Source organism: Microtus oregoni, unplaced genomic scaffold (assembly GCF_018167655.1).
Source record: "Microtus oregoni isolate MIOR12 unplaced genomic scaffold, Mior012 000005F_ref0000423, whole genome shotgun sequence".
Classification (NCBI taxonomy): Eukaryota; Metazoa; Chordata; class Mammalia; order Rodentia; family Cricetidae; genus Microtus; species Microtus oregoni.
The window spans coordinates 33,988,019-34,015,623 of NW_024543064.1; the positions used below are offsets into that span (position 1 = coordinate 33,988,019).

The following is a 27,605-nucleotide window of genomic DNA, read 5'->3' on the forward strand; positions in this document are numbered from 1 at the left end:
GTTCCGTATAACACTTCATCATCAAAAGCAGTGAGGGCAGGAACTCACACAGAACAAGAATCTAGCGGCAGAAGCTAATGCAGAAGCCACGGAGGGGCACTTCTTTTTGGCTTGCTCATCCTGCTTTCTTATGGTACCCAGGACCATCGACCCAGGGATGGCCCCTCCCACAATGGGTTGGGCCTTCCTGCATCAATCACAAATTAAGAAAATACTTTACAGCTGGATTTTAGGCAGGCCTTTTCTCAACTGAGATTCCCTCCTCTCAGATGTCTCTAGTTTGTGTCAAGTTGACGTAAAACCAGCCAGCGCACATGACTTTCTATCTCTGCATAAAGGCCGAGAGTGAGGAAGGGAGCCAACTCCAAGGGGAAGGCCCTGTTTCATTCTGCCCTGTGAAACCCCAGGAATGGGAGCCAGTGACCCCCTTGTCTGTGAAGGACCTGGGGAGTGTGAGCCAGGCTGATAACCATGTCTTAGCGGTTTCTTGCTTTTATAGATGTGCTTTATGAATTTTGGGGAAGGAACTGGCAAGCGGAGCTCTCTGGGAAATTTTATCTAGGAACAAGACAGCGTGAGCTCTTTTTTGTTTGTTATTTGTTTATTTGGTTTGGTTTGTGTTTTTGAGACAGGATCTTGCTGTGTTGTCCTGGATGGCCTGGTACTTGCTACATAGCCCAGAGTAGCCTCGAGTTTGTAGTGGTTCTCCTGCCTCAGTCTCCCAGGTGCTGGGATTACAGGCCTGGCTTCTCTTTGTTGTTGATAGTTGGTAGCTTCCTTTTGATTGTGGCTAAGGACCTCTGACTTCACTTGGGAGCTGGATTTTGAAATTTTGTGATTTTGGTTTGCTTGCTTGAAGGACCTTTCAGCTATCGTCAAAATGATTTGTGAATAAGACCCCACTAATAAGCCACATGGTGGTGGCACACACCTGTAATCCCAGCACTCGGGAGGCAGAGGCAGGCAGATCTCTGTGAGTTCGAGGCCAGCCTGGTCTACAAGAGCTAGTTCCAGGACAGGCACCAAAGTTACAGAGAAACCCTGTTTCTTGAAAAACAAAACAAGACCAAAAAAAGACCCCCTCTTGTTAGTCACCACTGAGGGTGAGAGGAGATGGAAGAGTCGGTTCTGGTAAGAAGACAGGCATGTCAGCTGGTCATTTCTGTAGGAGACTTTGCCAAGGTTAGAAGGCCACAAACTATTTGGACGAAGGTTTCTAATCTGGTTTTTAATTTCATGTACTATGATTTCTCACACCATTTTCTCTCCAAGGTAAAATAATGACGATTGTAATTGGCTGCCACTGACAGGAGGTCCCAGTGAGCATGATGCCATCAGGCATTTTCCTCTGGCATGCCATGCGAGCTCCAGTTCGGATCAAGCTGCTGAAGCTGACTTTTATTGCCCGCTGCATGCCACGATCGGCTGACTATAAATTAAATCCTCTTTTCCAGAAGCCATTTTCCATTAGTGCTAATTTGTTTGCTTCTCATTTCTATGATCGTTAGAATCTCTGCTTGTGAGCACCAAATTGAAAATGATTTCTTTGATGTTTCAAAAATTTTTTTTCTCCCCTTCTTGGACGCCATTTGGCTGCAACTAAAGAACATTATGGTTTTTAGAGGAACATCTCTCCCCAATTACAATTTAACTGACCGTTCATGGCACCGAGTCCCTGTTCTTGGTGTCCAAGGGTGACACCGCGCCTGGCTTCGCTGTCCCTGTCGTTGCTGTAAAATGCCTCATAGACCTCGCACTGGCCTCCCGGGCTGGAGCTTCCGCCACTCTGCACAGGGCGGCTTTGAGAAGGTGGTAGTTTCTATGTACCTACATAGCATGGACATTCAGATGCAACCACCAAAAGAAGAGCTGGCTGGTTTCTCATCAGCCAGCAGGCATTCGTTAAACATCTATTTTATGCCACCCTGCCCTGGGACATGGGGACAGGGAAACCAGCCTGTTCCCTTGAGCTCAGCCTCCAGCGAGAGGAGGGAGAAAGGTGAAGGAAGGACCATAAAGACAAGAACCCAAAGTGGCCCGAGGGTTTTGCCAAAAAGGAAGCTGGTCCCTCCTGGTGTCAGGGCAGCATTGAGAGCCTTGGAAGGGCCTGGGAGATTGAGAACTGGAAGTCTAGTTGTATGAACATGGATGGTGATAGGGTCAGATAGGGACCTCTTTTAAAATTTATTTTTTATTATTATCGCCTGTGTGTGTATGGTGTGTGTGAGCATGTTCAGGGTCATCCTTTGCTACATAGTAAGTTGAGGCTAGCCTGGGCTACACGAAGTGTATCTCAGTGGTATGGTATTAGCCTACCTTGAAAGTAACCCTACGTTCTATTCCCAGCACTGCAAAGAAAAACGGAGAGGTGGGTGGGGTTCCGTCTAAAGGGCCCTGTGTTCCCTGTCAGCCTGCTTGGCTCCTCCCTTCTTCCACCCTCCACAGCCAGTTGCCAGTCCTGATTGTTCCTGAGCCGCAGTTCTGCCTCTGCCTTCCGCTTGGTGCCCTGAGCATGACTTCTGAGCTGGTACCCACCTCCAGTCTTGCCTCTTCAAGAATCTTATTAGTTACTTACTTATTTTAAAGGTTTTTTATTTTGCTGTTTTATGTGTACGAATATTTTGCCCATATGTATGTCTGTGCACATGTGCATGCCTGGTGTCTGTGGAGGCCAGAAGAGGATGGCAGGTTCCCTGGAAATGGAGTTACAGAAGGTTGTGAGCCACCATGTAGGTACTAGAAATCAAACCCAGCTCCTCCCCCTCCATCCCCTTCTCTTCCTCCTCCTCCTCCTCCTTCTTCTTCTGGTCTGTCTGTGTAACAGCCCTAGCTGTCCTGGAACTAGCTCTTGTAGACCAGGCTGGCCTACAAGGCTGTAGTTACAAGCAGTTGAAAGCTGCCTGACATGGGCTCTGGGAACTGCACTCGGGTCCTCTGAAAGAACAACAAGCACTTTTAACAACTGAGCCATCTCTCCAGCCCTATTTTCCAGCCATTGTAGGCAATAATCAAGAGATTTCCAAGCCTGCTTCAAACTCACAGAAGTCCACTTTCCTCCACCTCTTGAGTACTGGGATTAAAGGCGTTTACCGCTGCTGCCCAGCCAGGTTCTTTAATACAATAAAGAGAAGGCCCTGTGCTGTCCCCGTACCTTGTGCCCATCAAGATCTGTGTCCATCTCCCCAGGGCTGGCTATTCAAACAGCACTCACGCATGCTCAGGTCAGTGCTCCACTGCTGAGCTCCATCCCCAGCGCACCCTTACAGAAAAGATTTTAAAGTCCAGGATTGGAGCACTACCAGGGCTCAGGCAGGAAGCCGAAAGACATCAGACTTATTCGCGGAAGCAAAGGGGAGGCTTTGTTGCATGGCGTCATTACACCCAGGCTGTCCAAGAGGGGTAGCCTCCAACAGAGGAGGTGTTAGCGGATTTTCTGGGACACACCTACAGATGCCACTAGAGAACATGCCCCAGTAAAACAAGGGAGGGAATCAAGGAGCACGGTGTGCCATGCTACGATGAAGAGAGGCAGAAAGAAGCCCCAAGACAGTATTTCTACACCAGGCTGCGTCCCCAGCCCCACCTGAAGGAGAAAGAGGTCTGTGGACACAGGCCTCCGGGGAGAAGCAGACACTAGTCAGCTGTGGGCTGAACATTTAGAAAAAACTACTGCTACATATGGAACATTTGCGGGGCAAATCATTGCAGATAATTAGAACTAAATGATTGAAGCGAAACGGTCATGATTGACTCTTGGAAAAAGCCAAGCCGTACGGAAAGAAAATGTAATAGTATTTTATTGCTTAGCTGAAGAGTTTATTTACTTGGTCAATAATGTAAACACTATTGATTTAACTGTAAATTGTGGGAAATTATATTGTGAGGATGGGCACGAGGAAAGGGAGGGTTGGAGCGCTTCAAGAGAACTAATTCCTCATCCGCCAGAATGATAAATAATAAATTTTGTCCAGGATTGATAAATCAAGTATTAGTAGTGTATCAGTTTGCTGAGGCTACCATGACAAAGAACCGCAGGCAGGGTAGGTTAAACAACAGGAATGGAGGTGGAGCCATGGCTCAGAGGTGACAAGCACTGGCTACTGTTTTTTTGTTTGTTTGTTTGTTTTTTGTTTTTTGTTTTTAGAGGCAGGGTTTCTCTGTGTAATAGCCCTAGCTGTCCTGGAACTAGCTCTTGTAGACTAGGCTGGCCTCGAACTCACAGAGCTCTGCTTGCCTCTGTCTCCCGAGTGCTGGGATTAAAGACGTGAGCCACCACTGCCCAACCATTCTTTTGTTTTTTGTGACACGGTCTCACTATATAGCCCTGGCTGGTCTGAAACTCACTCTGTAGACCAGACTAGCTTTGAACTCACAAAGATCCACCTGCCTCTGCTTCTCAAGAGTTGGGATTAAAGACGTATGCCACCACACCCAGCCCTGACCTGTTCTTGTAAAAATTCCTTCATATTAAACGAAGGTGCACTTTAATGACCCCACTCTACCCTGTCAGGGCCAGAGAGATAGCTCAGTTGGTAAAGTGTTCGCTTCACAGGCATAAAGACCTGACTTCAATCCATGGTGTCCACATTTAAAGAGGAGACAGAGGAAACCCAGAAGGAAGAGAAAGCCAGGCACACTGTCGTTCTTGTAATGCAGCAGAGACAAATGATTCTGGTCAGTCAGCAAAGCAAACCTTGCCTCGTTGGTGAGACCCGGGAGAGAGAGCGAGAGACCGCATCTGAGGGATGGCATCCGAGGTTCACCTTGCCTGCAGACTGTCGACGTCTGCACACTGGCATGCACTGGCGTGTACACACAGACCCTCCCTCCAAGCAAGGTCACGGTGGGGATTTCAGTATATGTGACAGATGGAAACACAGGTCAGCTCATACAAGTTGTATGTGCATTTGTTATTTAGAAACACAGAAGAAAATACCAGAAGAGCTGAAAATGACTGTCGCCTGTGGAGGGAGGCGGGGAGAGGCAGCGTGTTGCTTTGAGTTCACAGACTGGAGCCCAGTCTGGTTCCAAGCCTCCTGTTCTTCTCCAGGAGTGCCTCCAGGGCCCTGGTGAGCCTGCATGCAGCTCTCGCTTCCCACAACACCCTGTAGAGAGCTACTCGATTGGCCTTCCCTGCACACGTAACAATTAAAGTTAGGTATGCTGGGCACAAATAGGCTGAGGCAAAAGAAGTTCATGTTTGAGGTCAGCCGAGGCAACATCATTCCTTCTCGGAGGAAGGGAAAGCAAAGAGAAAGGAAAGGAGAACAGAAGGGAAGAGTGAGCTCCATCCTGCGGAGCATCCTGCCTGGAGTTTCCTACCCCAGAATAGCTGGGTGCTTCTCTGATAGCGTTCGAGTTCTGACCCTGTGAAGAATCCATCCTGATAAGGTTAATGCTGGTGTCTCAGCCCCTCCACTCTGGGGTCCCCATCTTCTTAAGGTCAGTTTGACTGTTGAAGGTGGCTACAGCCTATGACAGTATCTTTATGCCTCCGACTGCAATAAGACTTTGCCATAATTGATGGCACCCCATGAAGGTTTGGTCATTTTTTTGTGTTTAGGTTGGTCCACTCTTGTTCCCCCCAGTTCTAAAGGCTGATTGGACCCTGTGGAGTCTTCCTGAAGCTGCGTGGGCGCCCTTCCCAGGAGCACAGACCCCGTGTCCTCTGGGGAGTAGTGGAGGTTGGTATGTATGTACGTCTGTCTCAGCCTGCCTCAGATTATTGCTCCCTAATAAAAGCCTGATAGCAGGGCCCCATCAATATCTCAAATACATGTGAGGAAACGTTAATTTAGAATCAATTTTAGGATGTTTCAGACTGTAAAGTCCTTTTAACTAGATCTCTGGCGAAGATGTAGGAGCACTTTATGGGACTGTAAATTTCATGTTGAACCGTCTATGTGAAATACACATCTCCCCTACACACAAGCTGTTCCCTCCATATCAATCATGGCCGCCGCACGTAATGTTTCACAAATATTCTGTAAATCACAGAGACCCCATGATAATGTGAAATATGACTTTCACTTGTCTGTCAGACGAAAGCACCACGCATGCCTCCATCCCATCAGCTCTAACGTTTGTTATGGATAATAACACTTTCAATCACAACTGTTTTTGGGAAACGGGTTTATTTTAAACCTTCCCTCCCCCCACTGCAAACACTCTCCCAAGGACACAGGCTCCTACAGACCACAGCCCATTAATCCAGCTACGGAATAAGAAGTTGTTCTTCCTACTAACTTTACTTTGCGTTGTTTTAAAGAGTTAGAATAAATGCCTTGCATACAAGGTTAAGAAGAACTTTGCCAGCCAGGCACTGGTGGCACATGCCTTTAATCCCAACACTCAGGAGGCGCAGAGGTAGGTGGATCTTTGTGAGTTTGAGGCCAGCCTGGTCTACAAAGAGAGTTCCAGGACAATCAAAGTTATTACAGAGAAATTCTGCCTTGAAAATCAAAAAAAAAAAAGAACAACAATAACAACTTTGCTAAACTAATCAACAGAAAGGGGGCAGGGTCTCAAAAGACCCAGTCTCCCACCTGCTTGAAATGCGCTCCCAGACACACCGGGGCTTTTAGCAAACACCTTCTCCCCTACCACCCTGCTGGATTCCTCTTTCTGGCCTTCATGGAGATACCAGGCATGGTAAACCTCGTCTATAAAGCCATCACTGGGTGGCTGCCAAGGCAGGTATATTCCTGGAACTCCATGGCCAGTCAGTCTAGCCAAGCTGGTGAGTTCCAGGTTCAATGAAAAACCTTATATCAAAAAATAAGGTGTCAGGGTCAGGCATGGTAGCACACACCATTTATCTCAGCACTCAGGAGGCAGAGGCAGGCCGATCTCTGTGAGTTAGAGGCCAGCCTGGTCTCCTGAGGGAGTTCCAAGTCAGCCAAGCCTAAATAATGAAAATCTATCTCAAAAAATAAAAATAAAATGTAATACTAAGGTAAAGCACAGTTGAGAAAGATACCAAACAACAATCTCGAACCTCCACATGCATGTTTTCACAATGTACACACACCAACATACACACATGCACACATACCAACATACACACATGCACACATACCAACATACACACATGCATGTCCATCCATGTTATGCCCAGATCCGCAAAGTCCCCCAAAAATCAACACAGAGACCGAGTTCCATATGTAAAAGCAAAGAGTTTTTATTTTATACAAGTTTGCAAACTCTGTCTCTCTGTGTGTCCAATTTGGAATATTAATAATAATCTGTGTGTACTGGAATAATCGGAGATCCCCGAGCTGAGTTAGAGTTGGGTTTTATAGTAGTAAAGGTGGGGGTGAGGGATTTCTAGGGTTCAGGACCCCTGGTTGGCTGACATTTGTCTAGGGGTGTCCTGGTGAGTGGGTGCTGGCAGGTGAGCCTATCTACAGCGGTTGGAATGTTAGGCATTTCCTTTGGATGGTTTGTTCTTGGGTGGTGCTCAGGTAATCTCAGTTTGTGGTTCTTCCTGCAACCAGATGTTGCTTCAGGGAAAACTACTGAGAACCAGGCCTCTATTAAGCTTATCATGGCTGAGTCCTACACTGGCAGATGATAATGGCTGAAAGTAAAGAACTTCCTTTGGGTGGTCTCTTTCTCATGGCTGGCTCCTAGAGTCCTTACACATGTGCACATCAACATACACACATACACGCATGCATGTTCACACATGTGTGCACGCTAACATACATATATACATGCATGTCCTCACATGTGTGCACACCAACACATGTATGTTCACACACCTGTGCACACCAATATATGCATGTTCACACACATGTTCACACCAACATACACATATACACACATACCCACATTTTACACATATGTTTAACTGAACTCTTGTAATCCAACACTCAGGAGGTTGAGGCAGGAGGTTTGTTAGGAGTTCGAGGCCAGTCTGGACTACGTAGCAAGACTTTGTCTCAAAAAATAAAGCAAGCACTGTGGCACCGTCTGACCACCAGGAAACAGAGACAGGCAGATCTCTGAGTTCTAGGTCAGCCCCTGCTGCACAACGTCGTTGTTGAAACAATCTCTCTCTCTCTCTCTCTCTCTCTCTCTCTCTCTCTCTCTCTCGGCTTCTGCCCCTGCTGTCTTTGAAATCCTCCTCCCCCTGCCTCAGTACCCGGACTGTAACTTTGTGTCACTGCTGGGCCACCACGATATTTTGAGCCCATTACAGCTTGGCTAAAACCCGCCTGCTCACATAGCAGGTAGCCATTTCACGAGGATTTTTTTCCCCTAGTGTTGGAGAGCAAACCCAGGATCTTGCACATGCTCAGTAAGTACTCTGCCAGTGAGCTACAGCCCCAGCCATCACCCACCCATTCACTCCTTTTGTTTTGTGTAGTGCTAGGGAAGGCTCTCAGAGGCTCCTGCAAGCACTGCAGTGAGCCACGCCCTCAGCCATGCATGGTTCTAAACATTGTGGTGCCCCATTTTCTGTGCCTTGTAGTCAGCATCGGGACTGGTAGAACATGACTTCTATAAAGGAGCAGGCGGCAATCAGCCGCCTCCTGAGTTTTCTGCAAGAGTGGGACAATGCCGGCAAAGGCCTGAGAACACAGATTCTTACCAAGTTCATCGAAGCCAACGAAGGGAAGACTGGCCCTGAGCTGGAGCTGGAGTTTTCCCAGGGAGCCAGCTTGTTCCTCATACGATTGACCACCTGGCTTAGAATCACGTATCCTTTTCTGAACGGTTGGGAAGTGGGGAGTCACTCAAAGAGAGAAAACAGTATGTATAGTTGAGGAAGTTTTTCTCTTGGGTCCAATATTTTAGAACTGAAAAGAATAGCCTGGTGATGGTGGCGTACACCTTTAATCCCAGCACTTGGGAGGCAGAGACAAGCAGATCTCTGTGAGTTCAAGGCCAGCCTGGTTTACAGAGCGAGTTCCAGGACAGGCTCCAAAGCTACAGAGAAACCCTGTCTCGGTGGGAAAAAAAAAACTGAAAATGATAAAAAAAAATCCCCAAAGTCAAGAATTCTATTGACTTTCTGTCTTTCCGACTCTAAGTGTACCCTTATTCTTACCTTCTTTTTTTTTTTTTTTTTTTTTTTTTGGTTTTTCGAGACAGGGTTTCTCTGTGGCTTTGGAGCCTGTCCTGGAACTAGCTCTTGTAGACCAGGCTGGCCTCGAACTCACAGAGATCCGCCTGCTTCTGCCTCCCGAGTGCTGGGATTAAAGGCGTGCGCCACCATCACCCGGCTATTCTTACCTTCTTACCTCTGTTTTTGCCTCCTGAGGCTTGGGGCAGCTAGTTATGTTTATTCTATACTTGACTCTTCCCTAGGGACTTTGTTTTTGGTCTTACATCTTTTTCATTTTCTTTATCACCAATTTGTTCCTCATCTTTTATTATTAGTGTGTGTGTATGTGTGTGTTTGTGTGTGTCTGTGTGTGTGTATCCTGGCCTCGTGTATGTCTGTGTACCACATGTGTACCTAGTGCCCTCAAAGGCCAGAAGAAGGCATCAGATCATGTGGAAGTGGAGTCACAGATAATTGTAAACCACCATGAGGGTGCTGGGAATGGATCCTGGGTCCTCTGGAAGAGCAGCCAGTGCTCTTTAGACCTGAGCCATTTTTCCAGCCCCACCCCATCCCTTTTGGGGGGAGGTCAGAGTCTTCTGTAGCCCAGGACAGCCTCAAATATCGTATTGCTCAATATGTCCTGACCCTTCTGCCTCCGCCACCCGTGTGCAGGGACCACAAATGGGCATCACCGTGCCTGGCATTAACTCTAAAAATGAAAATTAAATCCTAACCTCAACCCTGAGCTCACCCAGCCCTTCCCCTTCACGATGAAGCCAGCTGAAAAGGTCACTGTGTCTCCCTGTCTCCCACTGCAGTCTCACTTCCGCTCGCCCAGCTCCACCAGCGAGGTTCTCTGACTGCCAAGCCCAGTGGCCACATCCTCATTCCTCATACATGACCTCCTGATGGCATCTGCCAGTCACCCTGTCCCACTTCTCAAAACCATTCCCTTGCTGTCTGTGAGTTGGCTCTCGTGCTTTCTCTCTGCTTCTGGCTGACCCTCGGCCTTCCTTCCTTAATTCCTGGTGTTACTTGAGTCTCTGTCCCCTGCCTTGTCTCTGCTCATTCCATTCTCTCTCCCTGAACAATCAAATCCATTATTATGACGCCAGCTGGAAGAGTCTCCAATTTCCTTCCTGAATCTGAGCTTTTAACCTAGAGATGCCCAGCTACTGGCTCTGCTCATGCCACAGGCGAGCTCTTACATTTCTGGTTTAGGAAACTAGGTGAGTACGAAGAAAATATAAAAAGAGGTGCCACTTCAATCAAGAGCACTGACTGCTCTTCTAGAAGTTCTGGGTTCAAATCCCAGTAACCACATAGTGACTCACACTCCTCTATAGTGGGATCTGATGCCCTTTTCTGGTGTGTGAGTGCACATGCAGACAAGCGCTCATATATAAAATACATAAATAAACATTAAAAAAATCGTTTGGGGACAAGTTGCAGCGCCTGTGCGGTTTGGGGTCCTGGAGGCAGAGCCACGGGAAACAGCCGGGATGCCGTTGCTGACAGTGTGCGAACTGAAGCTGTGCTGTGAGAGAGTGCTCCCAGTGGATCAGCCGACCTCTTCTCCCCGAGCTGGGGCTTGAACCCAGGACCTTACACATGCTCAGCAAACTCCCCACCTCTGAGGTCCACCCCGGCTCACCGCAGACCTTTCTGTTAGGTATTTTTCTTCTTTTCTGAACCCTCTCCTCTTCTATGAGCCCTACTACCTTATATCTTAATTCCTTCTTCCTTTTAATTAAATGCAAATTGCCAGTCAGCCTTGCACCTTATCAGAAGGCTTAGTTAGCAGACAAGAGGGTTTAACCCTGCCACGTTCCTTGATTGATTGATTGATTGATTGATTGATTGATTGATTGTGACAAGGTCTCACATAACCCAAGCTGGCCTTGACACACTGTGTGGCCAAGTGTTAGGGTTTCTGTTGCTGTGATAAAACACCTGGGGAGGAAAGGGTTTCATTCACTTTGCACCTGATAGTCTTTCATCTAAGGAATTCAGGGCAGGATCTCAGGAAGGTTCCTGGTGGCAGGAACTGAAGTAGCGGCCATGGGATAGCACTGCTTACTGGCTGGCTCTCCATGGCTTGCTCAGCCTGCTTTCTTCCACCATCTGGGAACCCCAGTTCAGGGGTGGCACCTCCCACAGTGAGCTCAGCCCTCCCCCATCAGTCAGCAGCCAAGACAATGCCCTACAGGTCTGCCTACAGGCCAATCAGTCAGCAGCCAAGACAATGCCCTACAGGTGTGCCTACAGGCCAATCCAGTGGAGGTATTTTCTCAGTTATGATTCCTTCTTCCCAGATGTCCAGAAATGTGTCAGATTGACATAAAAACCAGCCAGCACAACAATAATAACCTTGAACTCCTTTCAAGTGCTGGAATTCCAGGTGTGTGCCACCTCAGCCTGCCCTCTTTTCTGACTCAGCACCCTGAGGACTCAGGCCAGGTGTTCACGCAGCAGCTCAGCAAACACGGTTTTTCAGGAGTTTGAGGAGTTTGGTGGTAGAGCTGTTGTGCATGGGAAACATCAGCCCCTGAGCTCTGTCTTCTGCACCACAGCTAAACATTAACCTCACCAGCTGTCCGCGGCTGCTTTGTTAAGCCTAGACTGTTTTCCTTGTTTGTCTCAGCATTTCCTGGGACCACAGGGAGAGGTGAGGGAGGTACCTGCCCTGACACTGGCTTCATTTGAAACCTTGATACTTTATCAGGAACTTTCTACTAACTTTTTTTGACTTGGGTTTGGTTTGTTTTGAGACAAGGTCTCCCTGTATTACTCTGTCTGGCCTGGATCTTGTTATGTAGTCCAGGCTGACCTGGAACTTGTGGAACTCTTCTTGCCCCCATCACCAAGTGCTGGGATTATGTGTGTGAGTGCCCACCCACACTTGACCTTGATGTCAGTGTTTTGAGTGTTACATTGAGGTAGGATTTGATGAAGTCAAAGGGAAGGGAAGAAAGCAAAGCAAGTGAGGCCGGTGGACAAATGTCTGTAACCCTGGAACTTGGAAAACGGAGGAGGAGGATCAGGAATTCAGGGTCATCTTCTGCCATATATCAAGCTCAGCTGTTCAATCTAGGCTACATGAGACCCTGCCTGTCTGAAAGAAGAAACAGGAGAAAAGAAGAAACATGGCGGCTTTGATTTTGGAATTGGTTTTTGTGCCCTTTTAAGCTTCTGACCTAAAGCAAGGGTATCCCTCACCTTGCCGAGTTTCAACCCCTCTCCAACAGCCACACGGTTCCTCCTTTCCCCTTTCCCAGACAGGAGCTTGCTGTGTGGCTGCTGCCCTCAAACATGTGATTCTCCTCTCTCGGCCTCCCAAGTGTTGGGTGGGGTTTGAGGAGTGCACAGCTAATCCTGTCCACTGCCCCTTCTGAAGCCCTCTTCTCCTTGTCCTCCTCCTGTCACCATGGGCTTCTCTGCCTCTGCTGTAGGGTGTCATGCTTCTAAGGGACGTGCCCTCTGCTCGCCTCTTCTCCTTTGTAGTCAGTGTGTTTAACACACTGGGCCTCGTGCCTTCTCCACACGTCATGCGTCTGCCACTGTTAGACATGATGGACATGAGGACACCGAGCCACTGTTGACAGGATGACTGTCAATAGACCCCATTTCTACACCAAGACTCATCCACAGCTTACCTTTTTGGTGAGTCTGCCGTTAGGAGTAGCCCAGTAAAAGTGACAGTATAGTCAGTTAGAGGTTCCTCCCACCAACTCCTCCAGTTATCCGCCTGGAAGGGAAACAAACCGGTATAACATCGCCATCCTTTGCAAAACTGACCACAGAAGCCCAAACCTTTTGTCGGTCTTAAACTCCCATAACAGATCAGCACAACCCGTGATTTATACAATGGCAGTGACACTGTTAGCTGCCAGCATTCGGGATGCTGAAGGAGGACCATTTTGAGTTCCAGACCAGCCTGGGCTACATAACAAGACCCTTTCAAAAAGAAGGAGAGGGGCTGGAGAGATGGCTCAGAGGTTAAGAGCACTGACTGCTCTTCCAGAGGTCCTGAGTTCAATTCCCAGCAACCACATGGTGGCTTACAGCCATCTATAATGAGACCTGGCGCCCCCTTCTGGCTTGCAGGTACACGTGGAAGGAATGCTATACACATAATATAATAAATAAATAATAAATAAATAAATATTTTTAAAAAAAAGGAGAGAGGGAGGGAAGAAGAAAGGGAGGAAAAAGAGAGGGAGGGAGGAAAGAGAGGAGAAAAGGAGGAGGGAGAGAAGACAAGCATGTATAATAACTGACTGAAATCAAAACTAGCCTGAACACAGGGAAAAGAAGATGCCAGATGCTGGTCAGCATAGCTAGTAACTTCAGACAAAGAGGCAGGAACGGGAAGGGGATCGGGATGAAGAGAGGGACAAGGCGGCAATAAAGAGATGCCTAGCCCAAGCTATGAGAGCAACAGGCAGGGGAGCCTGGCTTCGGAGCAAACACTATGTTTGCAGTAAAAAGCCTTTCCTAATGAGCCAATCTGTCTCTCCTTCTATTGGCATCCTGGGAACTGGGGTGCAGCAGAGATAATTTGCCTCACCCCCCCCCCCAACAAAGCACCATTACCTCCAGCCCATTACATTAGCCTGTACCAGTCCTGGAGGCTCTCAGTCATCCTCATGAACTGCAATAATTCCAGCTAATTTCTTAAGTGTTCTAAGAGCCTGTGATGTGTTATGAGCCTAGTAATTGTTGACTGGCTCCCTTTCTGCTGCGGTTTGATTTCATACCTTGCATTTGAGCCGAAGCGTGCTTCGGATGCTTTATTACGGCGAGGCTTTTTGCAAAGGCTCACATTAAAAAATAACATTAAATGCTGAGGTTGTTTTAAATCAGAGTTTAATTTTTCCTCCATTTCCTGTTATTCTTATTAGGAAGCCGTGCAATTCTTCATAAGGATAGTGACCTCCAGTGTAAAACTTTGAGCAAGTACAGAATGGAGAATTAACGATAAAGCTAATTCTTTGTTGTTGTTTGTTTGTTTTTTGTTTTGTTTTTTTGAGACAGGTTTTCTCTGTGTAGCCCTAGCTGTCCTGGAACTCACTCTGTAGACCAGGCTGGCCTCGAACTCACAGAGATCCACCTGCCTCTGCCTTCCAAGTGCTGGGATTAAAGGCGTGCGCCACTCTGCCCAGCTGAAGCTAATTCCTGGTAGAGACGTCTAAGAATGAGGCCTAAAATCGTGAGCTGTGCCAAGACCCGAGCTGTGGCCCAACACTCCAACACACAATGTGCTAGCTCTGCCCTTCAGCCAGGGGTTCCCCTCAGGGTCAAGGGCACATGTCAGCCGCTTGCTCATCCTGGACCCTGGGCAGTAGTATAGGGAATCAGGCCAAGTGGAAAGCTGCCTGGGCGCATTCCTTAACGCTGCTGCAGCTATATGACTGGCGTGGATCTAGAGAAGATCCTGAGGTCCATTGGCATCTTCTTGTCTGCCGTGAGCAGGTACGTCCCACTCCCAAGAGACTCTGGTCTCAGCCACAAATGAGGCTCATGGTGTATTCAGTCCACTTGGGGCCATAGGTTCTAGATACCAGCAGGTGTATCAAAGTTCTTGGGATGGGCTCAGAGATGACTGGGATTCTTCTCTAGTTGCTCCTCCATCTTGTTTCCCATTGGCCCTTCCCTAGTCAGCACCCTGTTGGTTGAGTATTATATATTTTCTAAAAGTAAAATAAAAAACCACATTTATACTAGACTAGGGAATAGGGGATTTATTGGCTCACTTAGATGAAAAAGCTCAGGGGGGGGAGGCTGGGAAAATGGTTTAGTGGTTAAGAGCACTGCCTGCTCCTCCAAAGGTCCTGAGTTCAATTCCCAACAACCACATGGTGGCTCACAACCATCCGTAAGGAGATCTGGTGCCCTCTTCTGGCCTGCAGGCATACATGCAAACAGAATACTGACAATACTGTATACATAATAAATAAATAAATCTTTCAGAGGGTGGATGTACATATTTCAGGTCTGATCAGGCCCAGGGGTTTTACTGAGTTCTCCAGGGTTTCATCTCTTTATCCCTTTCTTTTCTCACTCAGTCCCTGGATTCAGAGACTTCTGTGTACTGGGGTCCTCAGATCCTCCAGAAACCATCCCTGTAGCTCATTTACACCTTCAAGGGAGTGTATCTATTCCTGCGAGGTCTAGGCGACCCAGCATAGGTCACTTAACCAGCCTTCTGCAGAAGGATGTCAGAAGGATGGCACCCCTGTCACGTGTTTGCCCCACCAAATCCACATGGTCCTTGAGTGGAGGAAGCAAGATTCACCAGAGGACAATTAAAGTGCCGTTTTAGAAAGAAGAGGCCTGGGAATAAGAAAGGGAAGGGAGAGGGGAGAGAGAAGGGAGGAGAGGGGAGAGAGAAGGGAGGACTGGGAGCTGGTCAGCTGTGGGAGCTCACACCTTTATTCCCAGTAGGCAGGAAGCAGGGGTTTCTGCAGATTCAAGGCCAGCTTGATCTATATGGCAGTCCTAGTCTACGTAGTGAAATCCTGTCCAAAAAAAGCAGGAGGGCAGACACAGAGACTAGAAAGAGACAAAGCCAAGAATGCCTGTTGGATTTAGTTCCAGCATTTTCTTGGCTGGGCACAGTAGTACGTGCTTGTAGTCTCAGTGTCTCCAGCAGCTGAGGCAGAATAGTAAGTTCAAGACAGCATGGTGAGGTCATCTAAACAAATATATAGCTGGGTGGTTTTAGCACACACCTTTGACGCCAGCATTTGGGAGGTGGAGGGAGTTAGATCTCTGAGTCTGAGGGCAGCCTGACCTACAAAGTGACTTCCTATATATGCATACATACACACATATATATATATGCACATATATTCTAATACTTATATATTATAATATGCTTTTATATATTAAATAGTTTGTAAAAGTCCAAAAAATTATGTCTCTGTGGACATCTGTCTCTGTGGACATCTCCTGGGTTGGAGGCAAGTTTGTGAAGACAGTACCTTTTCCTTGGGTGCCTTCAGTTCAGTGTTAAGGAGCCCTGTTGCAGAATATTTGTTTAACTATGCAAAGATGTGTTGCATTTGTTTATGTTGTGGAATATTTGTTTAACTATGTAAAGATGTGTTGCTGTTTTACCTTGCCTGCCTAAGGCACCTGATTGGTCTAATAAAAAGCTGAACAGCCATCGGGAGGCAGAGGCAGGCGGATCTCTGTGAGTTCGAGGCCAGCCTGGACTACAAGAGCTAGTTCCAGGGCAGGAACCAAAAAACTACAGAGAAACCCTGTCTCGAAAAATCAAAAAAAAAAAAAAAAAGCTGAACAGCCAATAGGGAGGGAGGAGATATAGGAGGACTTTCGGACAGGGAAAGTAAGTAGTAGGAGGAGTTTAGGCTCTGGAGAAGAAAGAAAAGAGATGCCAGGGAGACACCAGGGGCCAGTCAGTCAGACAACAGAGGAAACAGGAAAGTAGGACATACAGAATGAAAGAATAATAAAAAGCCTGAGGCAAAACGTAGATGAACAGAAACAGGTTAAATTAAGTTAAAAGAGCTACTGGGACAAGACTAAGCTAAGGCTGAGCACTCATAATTCACAGCAAGTCTCTGTGTCTTTATTTGGGAAGCTGGTTTGCAGCCCAAAGAAAATGTCAACTACAGAGCCCCTCAAACATCTTGTTTTTATGGTCTCCTCTCTGGACAGCAATCGGTACCTAGTAGAATTTCTTGAGATTGGAGGTGTCCTAACACTCTTGGAAATACTTGGCCTAGAGAAAATCAAGGAAGAGGACAAAAAGGAATCCATCAAACTACTTCAGATTATTGCAAATACCGGCAGGAAGTACAAGGAACTCATCTGTGAAAGCTACGGTAGGTCCTGGGTGTGAGCCTGGGTGTGCCAGCCTGTGGACACCACATCTCCCAGAACTTGGTTGGAGTGGACAGCACCCACCCTGCTGAAAGCAAAAGCTGTCAAAGGACAAGTAGGCACACAGGAAACATTTAGTGTTCCCTCAGTGACCTTTTCTGTTCATGTCACAACCAAAAGACCAGATTTATGGCTTCCCTGATTCATTATTTGCTCAAACCCTGAGACAGTGGTACACACCTTTAATCCCAGCACTGGAGAGACAGAGGCAGGGTGATCATTGTGAGTTCAAGGCCAGGTTGGTCTACAAAGGAGTTCCAGGACAGCCAGGGATACCTAAAAAGACCCTGTCTCAAAAAACCAAAAATAAATAAATATCGCTTGGGCTATAGCGGTGGGTTAACAGCAGTTGGTGCTCTTTCAGAAGGGCCAGGTTCTATTCCCAGCACCCACACAATGGCTCACAAATGTCTGTAACTTCCCTTCCAGGAGATCCAGCACTCTCTCTCTCTTTTTTTTTTTTTTTTTTTTTTTTTTTTTTTTTTTTTTTTGAGACAGGGTTTCTCTGTGGTTTTTTTGGAGCCTCTCCTGGAACTAGCTCTTGTAGACCAGGCTGGTCTCGAACTCACAGAGATCCACCTGCCTCTGCCTCCCAAGTGCTGGGATTAAAGGCATGCGCCACCACCGCCTGGCTCCAGCACTCTCTTTTGGCTTCTGCAGGTACCAGACTCCCAAGTGGTACATAGATATTCATGCAGGCAAAACACTCATAAGCTAAACTTTAAAAAGAATAATCATTTAAATTAATGAATGCGGGGCTGGAGAGATGGCTCAGAGGTTAAGAGCACTGATTGCTCTTCCAGAGGTCCTGAGTTCAATGCCCAGCAACCACATGGTGGCTCACAACCATCTATAATGAGATCTGGTGCCCTCTTCTGGCATACAAACATGCATGGAAGGAATGTTGTATACATAATAAATAAATAAAAAAAGAAAAAAAATAAATTAATGAATGCCTACTGTGCTGGGTATATATAAAGATGTTAGGAGAGAAGGATGAAAAATGTGGCCCCTAAAACTAAATGTGCTGGTGCACGCCTGCAACCCCAGCAGTTGGGAGGTGAAGGCAGAAGAAGCAGAAGTTCAAATTCATCCTCAGCTATACAGTAAGTTTGAGGACAACCTGAGCAACACAAGACCCTGTCATCATCATCATCATGATAATAATAATAATAATAGTGTAGTAGGTTTTCTCAGACTGCCAGCCCCCAAATCATGACACAGAGACTTGTTATTAGTTATGAATGTTCGGCCTTAGTTTAGGTTTGTTTCTGGCTAGATTTTTTTAACTTAACCTGTTTCTCTTCATCTACACTTTGCCTTGAGGTATTTTACCTTTCTTTCGTTCTGTATGTCCTACCTACCCTGCTTCCTCCTGGCTGGGCCCGGGCGTCTCCATCTCTTTCTCCCTCATTCTCTCCCAAGCCTAGATTCCTCCTCCTACTTATTCTCTCTACCTGCCAGCCCTGTCTATCCGTTCCTTGCCTAGCTATTGGCCATTCAGCTTTTTAGTAGACTAATCAGGTGTCTTAGGCAGGCAAGATGAAACAAATGCAACGCATCTTTTCACAGTTAAAAAAATTCTTCAACATAAACAAATGTAACAATCTTTGCCTAGTTAAAGAAATATTCCACATTTCTCCCTTTTGTCTAAATAAAAAGAAAGGTTTTTAACTTTAACATAGTAGAACTTTATACACTAAGAACAGTTATCAAATAAGAATTACATTTACATGCTGGGTGGTGGTGACGCATGCCTTTAATCCCAGCACTCAGGAGGCAGAGACAGGTGAATCTCTGTGAGTTTGAGGCCAGCCTGGTCTACATAGTTCCAGGACAGGCTCCAAAGCTACACAGAGAAACCATGTCTCAAAAAAAAGAAAGAAAGAAAAAAATGAATTACATTTACAATCTCTACTTCTTTTGTATTTGGCAAATTTGGTGAAATTACTCTATCATCTATCCTGTCTTGATAAGTCCAAAGTTTTGTACCTAATTTACCTTCTATCATAACTAAGGAAAACTGTAACTATAGCTATCTAGTCTTTAACTCCATCAAAGACCCCAGGAGGATATGTTACCTGAGTAAGTAGGAAGTGCAGTGCAAGCCACTTTCAGAACTATACATCTAGTTGCCTGGATAGTCACCCAAGTTTCTCTGGAACATTGGTTCATCCATCTTCAACCTACAGGCCTAGAATATCTGGCAGACTTTCCTATAAACCAAGAATTTTGAAGGACTGCCCTACCTACTTTGTCTTTGCAAAGTGTGGCAGTCACTTTTCTCTGTGTCCTGCATGTCCAGTTTGGTATAGCATACTGTGAACAGTCAAGGCAAGGACAGTTTCTTGCCCAAATGGCTAACTTTGCCACAATAAAAGCAAACTACATATGGAGATTTGTTGATGTCCATCATCCTTCTATGAAGTAGATTGGTGCTGCCAGGAGCAGACATGTCTCACTGTCATGAAAAGCCCCATGTTAATAAAACATTTTACTAGCCAGGCAGTGGTGGCACATGCCTTTAATCCCAGCACTCAGGAGGCAGAGGCAGGCAGATCTCCGTGAGTTAGAGATGATCCCAGTCTACAAAGCAAGTTCCAGGACAGTCAGAACTATTATATAGAGAAACCTTGTCTCTAAAACAAACAAACAAAAAAACCATTTTAAATGCCATAGTCTGTAGGTCCCTAAAGTGTTTGAAGATCACCTATCTAAAATACATATGTTTAACCTTGAAAACATATATGACTACAAGCTTGATTATTATAGACAAATTACTACGTGCATTTTTAATTATTCCATTTTTAAATGAGCTGCATAAACATAATACCCCAAACAAGAGTAGCAATGTACATACCATATAACAGAAATAATTTTAAATTTCAATATTCCAAAATCCATACCAATGTAAAATATTTGAGGTTAATAGTTGTCTTTTTATCCTATATTCCTATATCCCCCTAAACAATGACAAATATCCATAACCTACCAAATGACCAAAAACTACCCACCCTACCTCTTGGGAATGTGGGTATTGTGTTCTCTAGACTGCTTCCTGTTGTCTGGGGGAGAAAGCATCACCAGGGGACCCTGAGAAAATAGAGATATTGGTCAAGTCCTGGAGGAACTAGTTGTAACATTGTTGTCCAGTCTCAGAACATTTTCATGCAGAGGGATCGGTGTAAACATAACCTGTCTTGTAGTTTTTCTTGGTTTATCACTTCATGTTTGTAGCCAATGTTTTTAGGAGGTCTCCCCCATCAAACCTGGTCTCTATTAACCTTGAAGGAATCCACAGCCTTTCGTTTCCTGTGAAAAGACAAGCATAACCTCTTCCACAGTGTGATTTATTTTCTGAATTCCATTTTAATGTTAAGACATCCCTAAAGTATCTAGGTTGGTCTAATTCAGGAGTCCCTGTTAAAATCCCATGTCTCTCAGCAGCTGCCACTCATCAGCATCCAAAACAATTCAGTCAACAAAACACCATAGAGGATCCAGACTCCCTGTGTATTTCCCATTTTTATGGGGCCTTTTCCCCTTTATGTTACTTTACTCTCTTTAAAGACTTTTAAACTATTTTTCCTATGACTGTCTATCTTTTTTGTTTTGTTTTGTTTTCTGAGACAGGGTTTTTCTGTAGCTTTGGAGCCTGTCCTGGAAGTAGCTCTTGCAGACCAGGCTGGCAATGTGCACCCCACCACTGCCCTGCTTTATACCCATTTTTTTTTCTTTCTTAAGCCTATGCACATTTTTAAATACATTGTAACCTGCTTAAAGGTTTGGGTTTGTGGGTTTTTTGTCTTTTTTTTTTTTTTTTTTTTTTTTTTTTTTTGGTCGGACCTGTCTTTGTTGTATGTCTCTAGCCTTTTCTGACCACAGGAGCCAAACCTTTAATCTATTAAGCAATAGCTAGGCCCTCTGCTGTGGCTCTGGCGGCTGGCTCCGCCCCCTCCTCGGTTTGGCTAAACTTTTAACCAGGAGCCACATTTAAGCGCCCCAGCTCTGGGAAGCTGGTGCCCACACTGTGGCAGGTGTTTCTTAACGTAGCTTGCTGTTTCTCCTTATTGTGCAGCTGCTGGAATACTCGCCTCTTAAAGGAGCTGTATCCTGTTTGGGTTTTTTGTTTGTTTGTTTGTTTTGTTGCTTTTGTTTTTTCAGCTTTCTCAGACCCTGTGTGGAAATATGGGTCCCAGGTTGGAACACCAATAAAGGCCCTGTCCTTAAAAAGGGTGCGACCAACTGGGTGTGGTGGTACACACCTTTAATCCCAACACTTAGGAGGTCGAAGCAAGCTAATCTCTGTGAGTTTGAGGCCAACCTGGTGTACATGGTGAGCTCCAGGACAGCCAGAGCTACATAGTGAGATTGTCTTAAAAAGAAAAGAATTACAGTCTGGTGGGAAAGAGTTGTATGCCCAGCACAGAAAACAAAACTGTGTTTTGAAGTTTAAACTGACTCTACAAAATGTGCAGATGAAACAGTTTCTGACGTTTTCACTGAAGAGCAAACTCATGGCCTCGTGAATTCCCTTTAGGCTACACACACACACACACACACACACACACACACACACACAACTACCCTGGTCACACAGCTGAAAGGAAACACGACAGTAATGCAACATGAAAACTGAGCCTTAACTTCGGCTCCGTTAAGCAAGCTTGATTGAACAGCTCTTAAAGCAATCCCCATTGTGCAACCTTGAGTGGGAAGTGCTTTCCTCAATCCTGTCCGATTTCGCATTTTCCCTTCTTTGCCCAGGTGTGAGAGCCATAGCAGAATTTCTGGCAAAGTCTAAATCAGAAGAGACCCAGGAGGAAGTGCAGATTCTGCTGGATGCTCTGGTCCATGGTAACCCCAAGTACCAGAATCAAGTATATAAAGGTCTCATAGCTCTGCTGCCCTGTGAGTCCCCAAAAGCCCAGCAGCTGGCCATGCAGACTCTCAGGACTGCCCAGGTGAGCCACAGCTATGCTCTGGAGTTCTGATTCACATGGTCTAGTCCAGCAGCACTTCCCACAGGCCTAAGAGGCAGAGCTCAGTGTCCCACCGCGCAACTGCTAGACAGTCAGCATCACTTCCCAAAGGCCAAGGCAGGGCAGGGAGTTCATGCCTCCCAGCAGAGTGATTTGTCCTGTTTATTTAAGGATCAGAAAGATATTGGCAGACTTTAAAGCGGTTGAGACAAACGACAAGGATGACTAAGGAACTGAAGAAAAGATGAAAGGCATCCATTTGACAGGGAGTGCATAAGGGAAGAGACCAGATCTCACTCATTATAGAAGCTCTCCCCTGCCCCCCTGCCTTCTGCCCTAGATTGTTAGCGAAGTCAGGTTTGGAGGACAGTGGCATCATGCCTACGAAGGAGGGGGATGTGGTTTTGACATGGATGGTCAAAACTTTCACAAGTGCTCCAGAAGACAGGCTGGAGGGTAGCAGACAACAAAAGGGCCTAAATAGTGGCAGTGGGAGTGGGTGCAGAGGTGACCAAGGTGGGTAGACATTTCTGAGACAGAAGGTGTAGAACTAAGAACAAATATCAAGCTGGGTGGTGGCGGCACACACTTTTAATCCCCGCACTCGGGAGGCAAAGGCAGGCAGATATCTGAGTTCTAGGTGAACCGGGTCTACAGAGTGAGTTCCAGGACAGCCAGGAAGGACACAGAGAGACCCTGTCTCAAAAAAACAAAAGAGAGAGAGAAGCACTGCCCAGAACTGCTGGAGAGGCTACTGGGCCATGGAAAATTAAAGGCTGAAGCTCCGGAGAAAGGCCCAGGATGAAGACAGCAGTTTGGATTTCACAAGCAGTTAAATAGCAAGTGGAAATGAAGTAAATAAAATTCCCCGGGAAGATGCACCAAGTCAGGAGAAGATGGGATGCTTCCTGGAGCTGAGCTGGGCTGAGCTGGGGAGGGGGGAGGGGGCTGCGTCTCAGACCTGAGAACCCTGGCGTTCACCCCAGTGCCTCCTACATCAGAACTTAGGTAGACCTTGCTTACCTGGCTCTTTGTCTTTCAGTAACTGGTGCGTGTGGCACAGGTAAAGTCTGAAGAGGTAAAACTAAAAGCTGAGATTCCAGAAAGGATTTCAGGATCAGTTTCTCAGGGAGAAACTTTTGTCCCTCCCATGTCCTCCCCTCCCCTCCTCCCCTCCCCTCCCCGAAGTCTCGGCCCTTGGTCCTGCATGTCTTAGTGGGCAGCCAGGAGACTTGGCTTAATGCAACTTGAGCTAAAGACTACAGTGTCAATTCACCCCACAGCCCAGCTCTGGGGTCCTCGTTTTACTTCTTCTGAGCCTAAAGAGTCACCGCTCTTCCTTCTGGTCTGTCTTGTCAGGCAATCATTGGAGCAACGCACCCCAGCATCGTGGACTGTGTGTTGAAGGTCCTGGGCACAATGCACCTGGAGGTCCAGTACGAAGGTAAGGAGGCCTCTGGGTCACCAAAGGCAGTGAGAGTCTCCCTCCGATCATAAAGAGACTGTTGCTGAGTGTCTAAAATAGCATTGGGAGAGGGGAACGGCTGGTTTAGTATCAACCAGCAAGACCCTCAGAAAATGGTAGTTGTATTTTATTCGTTTGAGCAGTCTTAGAACAGGCTAGGTTCAGAGCTGTCTCTCGTGTGGCTCTTGCCATCTGCCCTGAAGCCCCTGCCTACCACCACACCCAGCTGTCTACTGTTAATTTAACACCTGCACCTGTTCTAAGAGTCAGGCCTGTGAATGAATGAATGAATCCTATCAGTGATAGATGCTTGTCCAGCATGCACAGGCCTGGGTTGAACTTCAAGCACTGAGAAAAAGAAAAAGAAAACCTAGCATATTAATACAGACCTCTGTCCGCAGACTGAGACAAGAGAATCTCAAATTCCAGGCTAGCCTGGGCTACATAATGAGGCTGTCTTATAAGAAAATAAACAAACAGAGAACACCCTAGGGGACATCTTTTTTGTAAAACAAACGAACTGACTAATTCAGACTAATTAATGGCATCCATCAGTTTTCATTAATTGAGTCATTCATTTGTTGAACTTCCACAAACCTATGAACACCTGATTTTTGATAAAGGAGCTAAAAGTATACAATGGAAAAAAAGAAAGCATCTTCAACAAATTGTGCTGGCAAAACTGGATGTCAATCTGTAGAAGAATGAAAATAGATCCATATCTATCACCATGCACAAAACTCAAGTCCAAATGGATTTTAAAGACCTCAATATCAGTCTGAACACATTTGTTGAACTTCCGTAGCCGGTTCCCTTTTTCTCAAACCGATTCTAGGAGTACAAAGCCTGCAGCCTTCCAGGCTGTCCGGTGGTTGAGGGAGCGAATGGCGGGCGTGGCTGGTGATGGCTTCTTGATACTGTTTTTTTTATTTTTTCCTTTTGAGACTCTTGTGCACTCTAGGCTGGTCTTAAACGCTCTCTTCTCCTCTTTCAGCTTCCCCAAGTGCCAGGATTACAGGCATGCAGCACCACACGGGGCCATGTCTTGTCTTGAGCTCTCAATTCTATCTCCCTACTGGGATTATGAACCCATTCCATTGCAGTGCCCTCAGAGGCTTGTGTCCTAGACACCTGACTTGGGCAATGAGGAAGTGAAACAAGGATGGACAGAGAGACAGGCCCACACGGGGGGGGGGGTGGAATCAGGTGGACTAAGTGCTCTAATGCAGGTGAGCCAGCAGGAGGCTGGTGCATTGTTTGTGGACAGCTGCAAAGGAGGCAGCAGGCTCCGTGGCCAACAGTCTCAGGCTATCAGCATCTGGGAGGCAGAAGCAGAGGTTGAGGTTGATAGTTGCTGGACACACTGGTTTGAAAAGACCACAGTACTCATCCTGGTTCGTACTTGGTCCTGGAGAAGCCCTTGCTGTCCCTCTGAGCCTCACCCAGAGAAGGCTTTGCCATTTCCATGGCTCTGAGGCTCTGGGGTCCTTGACATGGGTGTGCTTGTGTCAATGACACATTCATTCTGGATTTCATTTGTTCCCCATACTCCACCATGCTGGGCAGGACCCTGTTTGGTTGGTTGGTTGGTTGGTTGGTTGGTTTTAGGTGGTCTTGGTCTTGAAACATAGTCCAGCCTTGCCTGAAGCTCTTGATCCTCCTGCCTCTGCTTGCCACCACATCCAGCTAGTTACTGTGATTTTAACATCTGCACCTGTTGCAAGAGTCAGGATTGTGAATAAATGAATGATTGGAAGGGAGCAAGGGAGGAGGGAGGGAAGGACCTGAGTTCAATTCCCAGCAACCTCAAGGTGGCTCACAGTTACCGTTAGTGGGATCTGATGCCCTCTGCTGGCATAAGGGCATCCATGAAGATAGAATACTGTAATAATCAACTCCTGGAACACTCATGCTGTGGCGCATGTACCTCCACTCACACACACACACAATACACACAGAATTGTTCAAACTTGGTAGGCATTTTTGAAAACTGCCTTACTCTCTAATGAAAACTCTGAGCCAGAGCATAGTGATGGTATGTGTAATCCCAGTGCTGAGGCAGGAGGATGGAGAGTTCAGCAGGGCTACAAGGTATGACACTGTCTTTTTCCTTTCTTCCTCTTGGTTTTTTGAGACAAATTCTCTATATATTCTTAGCTGTCCTGTAACTCACTATGTAGACCAGACTGGTCTCACACTAATGGAGATCTGCTTACCTCTGCCTACAACTGCCAGGAGTAAAGGCATGTGCCACTATGCCGGACCAAAATGACACTGTCTTATGAAATACAAAAGTCCTTGAAAAACTGACATCATAGGGCTGGAGAGATAGCTCAGAGGTTAAGAGCACTGACTGTTCTACCAGAGGTCCTGAGTTCAATTCCCAGCAGCCACATGGTGGCTCACAACCATCTATGCTAAGATCTGGTGCCCTCATTGGGCGTCTTCTGGCTACATGCAGAAAGAATGTTGTATACATAATTAATAAATCTTAAAAAAAATAAGTTGATTATAAAATGACTATTAATTTCGAAAAAATGTTCATTTGCCGAATAAAAACCTTACCTATTGACCTGATAACTGGAGTTCACAGGAGGTGTTAATTAAATGGCCACATTCCTATAATGAAGGTGATGGGGCAGCTGGTACATCAGCCCCAAAGGACAGCAGCGATATTAATGGTTGAGAAGCTCCTGCACCAACACAGCAGGAATCTCAAGAGATGTCAGATACAGAGAAGAAACTCTCCAAGCTGTCCTCTAACCTACACACACACACACACACACACACACACACACACACACACAATGTAGTTAAGATGTTAACATTTTAAACCCTATTTAATGTGTAACATGTGCATGTGTATGTGCGTGTGAGAAAGAGTGTGATGAGTGTCAAGGCTTGGCAGCAAGCACCTCTACCACTGGGTCATCTCACAGACTCCAAAACCTACTGACTTATAAACAAGTGCCTCAGTTCACCCAGTCATATCAGCATGGAGACTGGGACGCTTAGTTAGCATTGAAGAATTTTGTTATACAGTTATCCAGGGTCTAGGGAGAAATCCCAAGGCCAACTTGTTTCCAGTCTCCGCAGTGATGTTTGACTCCGTGCACATCACAGGCTCGCTGTACTGGCTCAGAGGAGAAAGCTGGGGAGGTGACTCAGTGATTAAGAACAGTTGCTACTCTTGCAGGGGACCCAGGTTGAGTCGCACATGCCAGCACACCGCTGCACATGGAGCACAGCATACATAAAGGTGAAATACTCAAACTTATAGAATATGAATTAAAAGCAAAAACAAGAAAGCTTTCCTAGAAGAGCAGACAGCATGGTGTAGCTCTCAGGCTCACAACTGTAATCCAACACTCAGGAAGTAGAGACAGGATGAATGTGAGGAGTTCAAGGCCAGCCTGAGCTACAATGACCCTGTCGTCTAACAAACTGGTAAGGTCCGTAATTTGAGATCATCCTTAACTACATAGGAAGCTTGAGTACAGCCTGGCTGCAGGAGACCTGAGAGAGAGAGAACATGTCACCATAACTCCAACCCATCAGCATTTAGGACACATCATTAGCTCATAGTATTAACATGATGTTGGTTTTTCTGGTCTTTAAAGATAATAATGGAATATCTTGGAGCACACATCTTTACTGCCAGCACTCAGGAGGCAGAGGCAGGAGAAGGATCTCTGAGTTGGAGGAGAACCTGCTCTATGCAGCAATCTCTAGGACAGACAGGACTACACACAGAGACCCTGTCTCCAATTTAATTAATTAGCAATAATGATAATGAATTTTTGTTTGTGTTTTGCTACATCATCCAGGATGACCTTGAACTCCTAGACTCAAGTGACCCTCTTGTCTCGGCTTGCTCCATAGACTTACTACATCCTGCTAGACTTTACAATTGTGTGGGCGTGTGTGAGTGTGTGTGCTTGCATGCTTGTGTGCATGCATGAGCTCGCGTGTGTGCCCACATGTGTGCAGGAGCATACGGAGGTCAGAGGTTGACATCCCATATCATCCTCCACCATTCTCCTTCTCCTGAGGTGTCTCCCTGACCTGTGACTCACCAGTGTGAGCTGGGCTAGCCAGCTTGGCCCTGGGATCCCCGTCTCTGGCTCCCTAGTGCTGACAGCACAGTCCGGCCCCCATGCCAGCCCAGCATTTACCTGGGTGCTGGGGACCT

At 46.4% G+C, this 27,605-nt stretch overlaps 1 protein-coding gene across 1 annotated transcript in view; it reads left to right on the plus strand.

Moving 5' to 3' along the window:
• The first annotated feature begins 5,634 nt into the window (after nt 1-5,634).
• The window catches only part of Armh1 (armadillo like helical domain containing 1), a 28,549-nt gene continuing 6,578 nt past the window's right edge, over nt 5,635-27,605 (plus strand). Inside the window, exons 1-6 of the mRNA XM_041651122.1 lie at nt 5,635-5,684; nt 8,477-8,704; nt 14,462-14,530; nt 16,742-16,908; nt 21,734-21,930; nt 23,308-23,392. Coding sequence (XP_041507056.1) covers nt 8,499-8,704; nt 14,462-14,530; nt 16,742-16,908; nt 21,734-21,930; nt 23,308-23,392 — 724 coding nt within the window. The 5' untranslated portion in view covers nt 5,635-5,684; nt 8,477-8,498. The remainder of the gene's footprint in view (nt 5,685-8,476; nt 8,705-14,461; nt 14,531-16,741; nt 16,909-21,733; nt 21,931-23,307; nt 23,393-27,605) is intronic.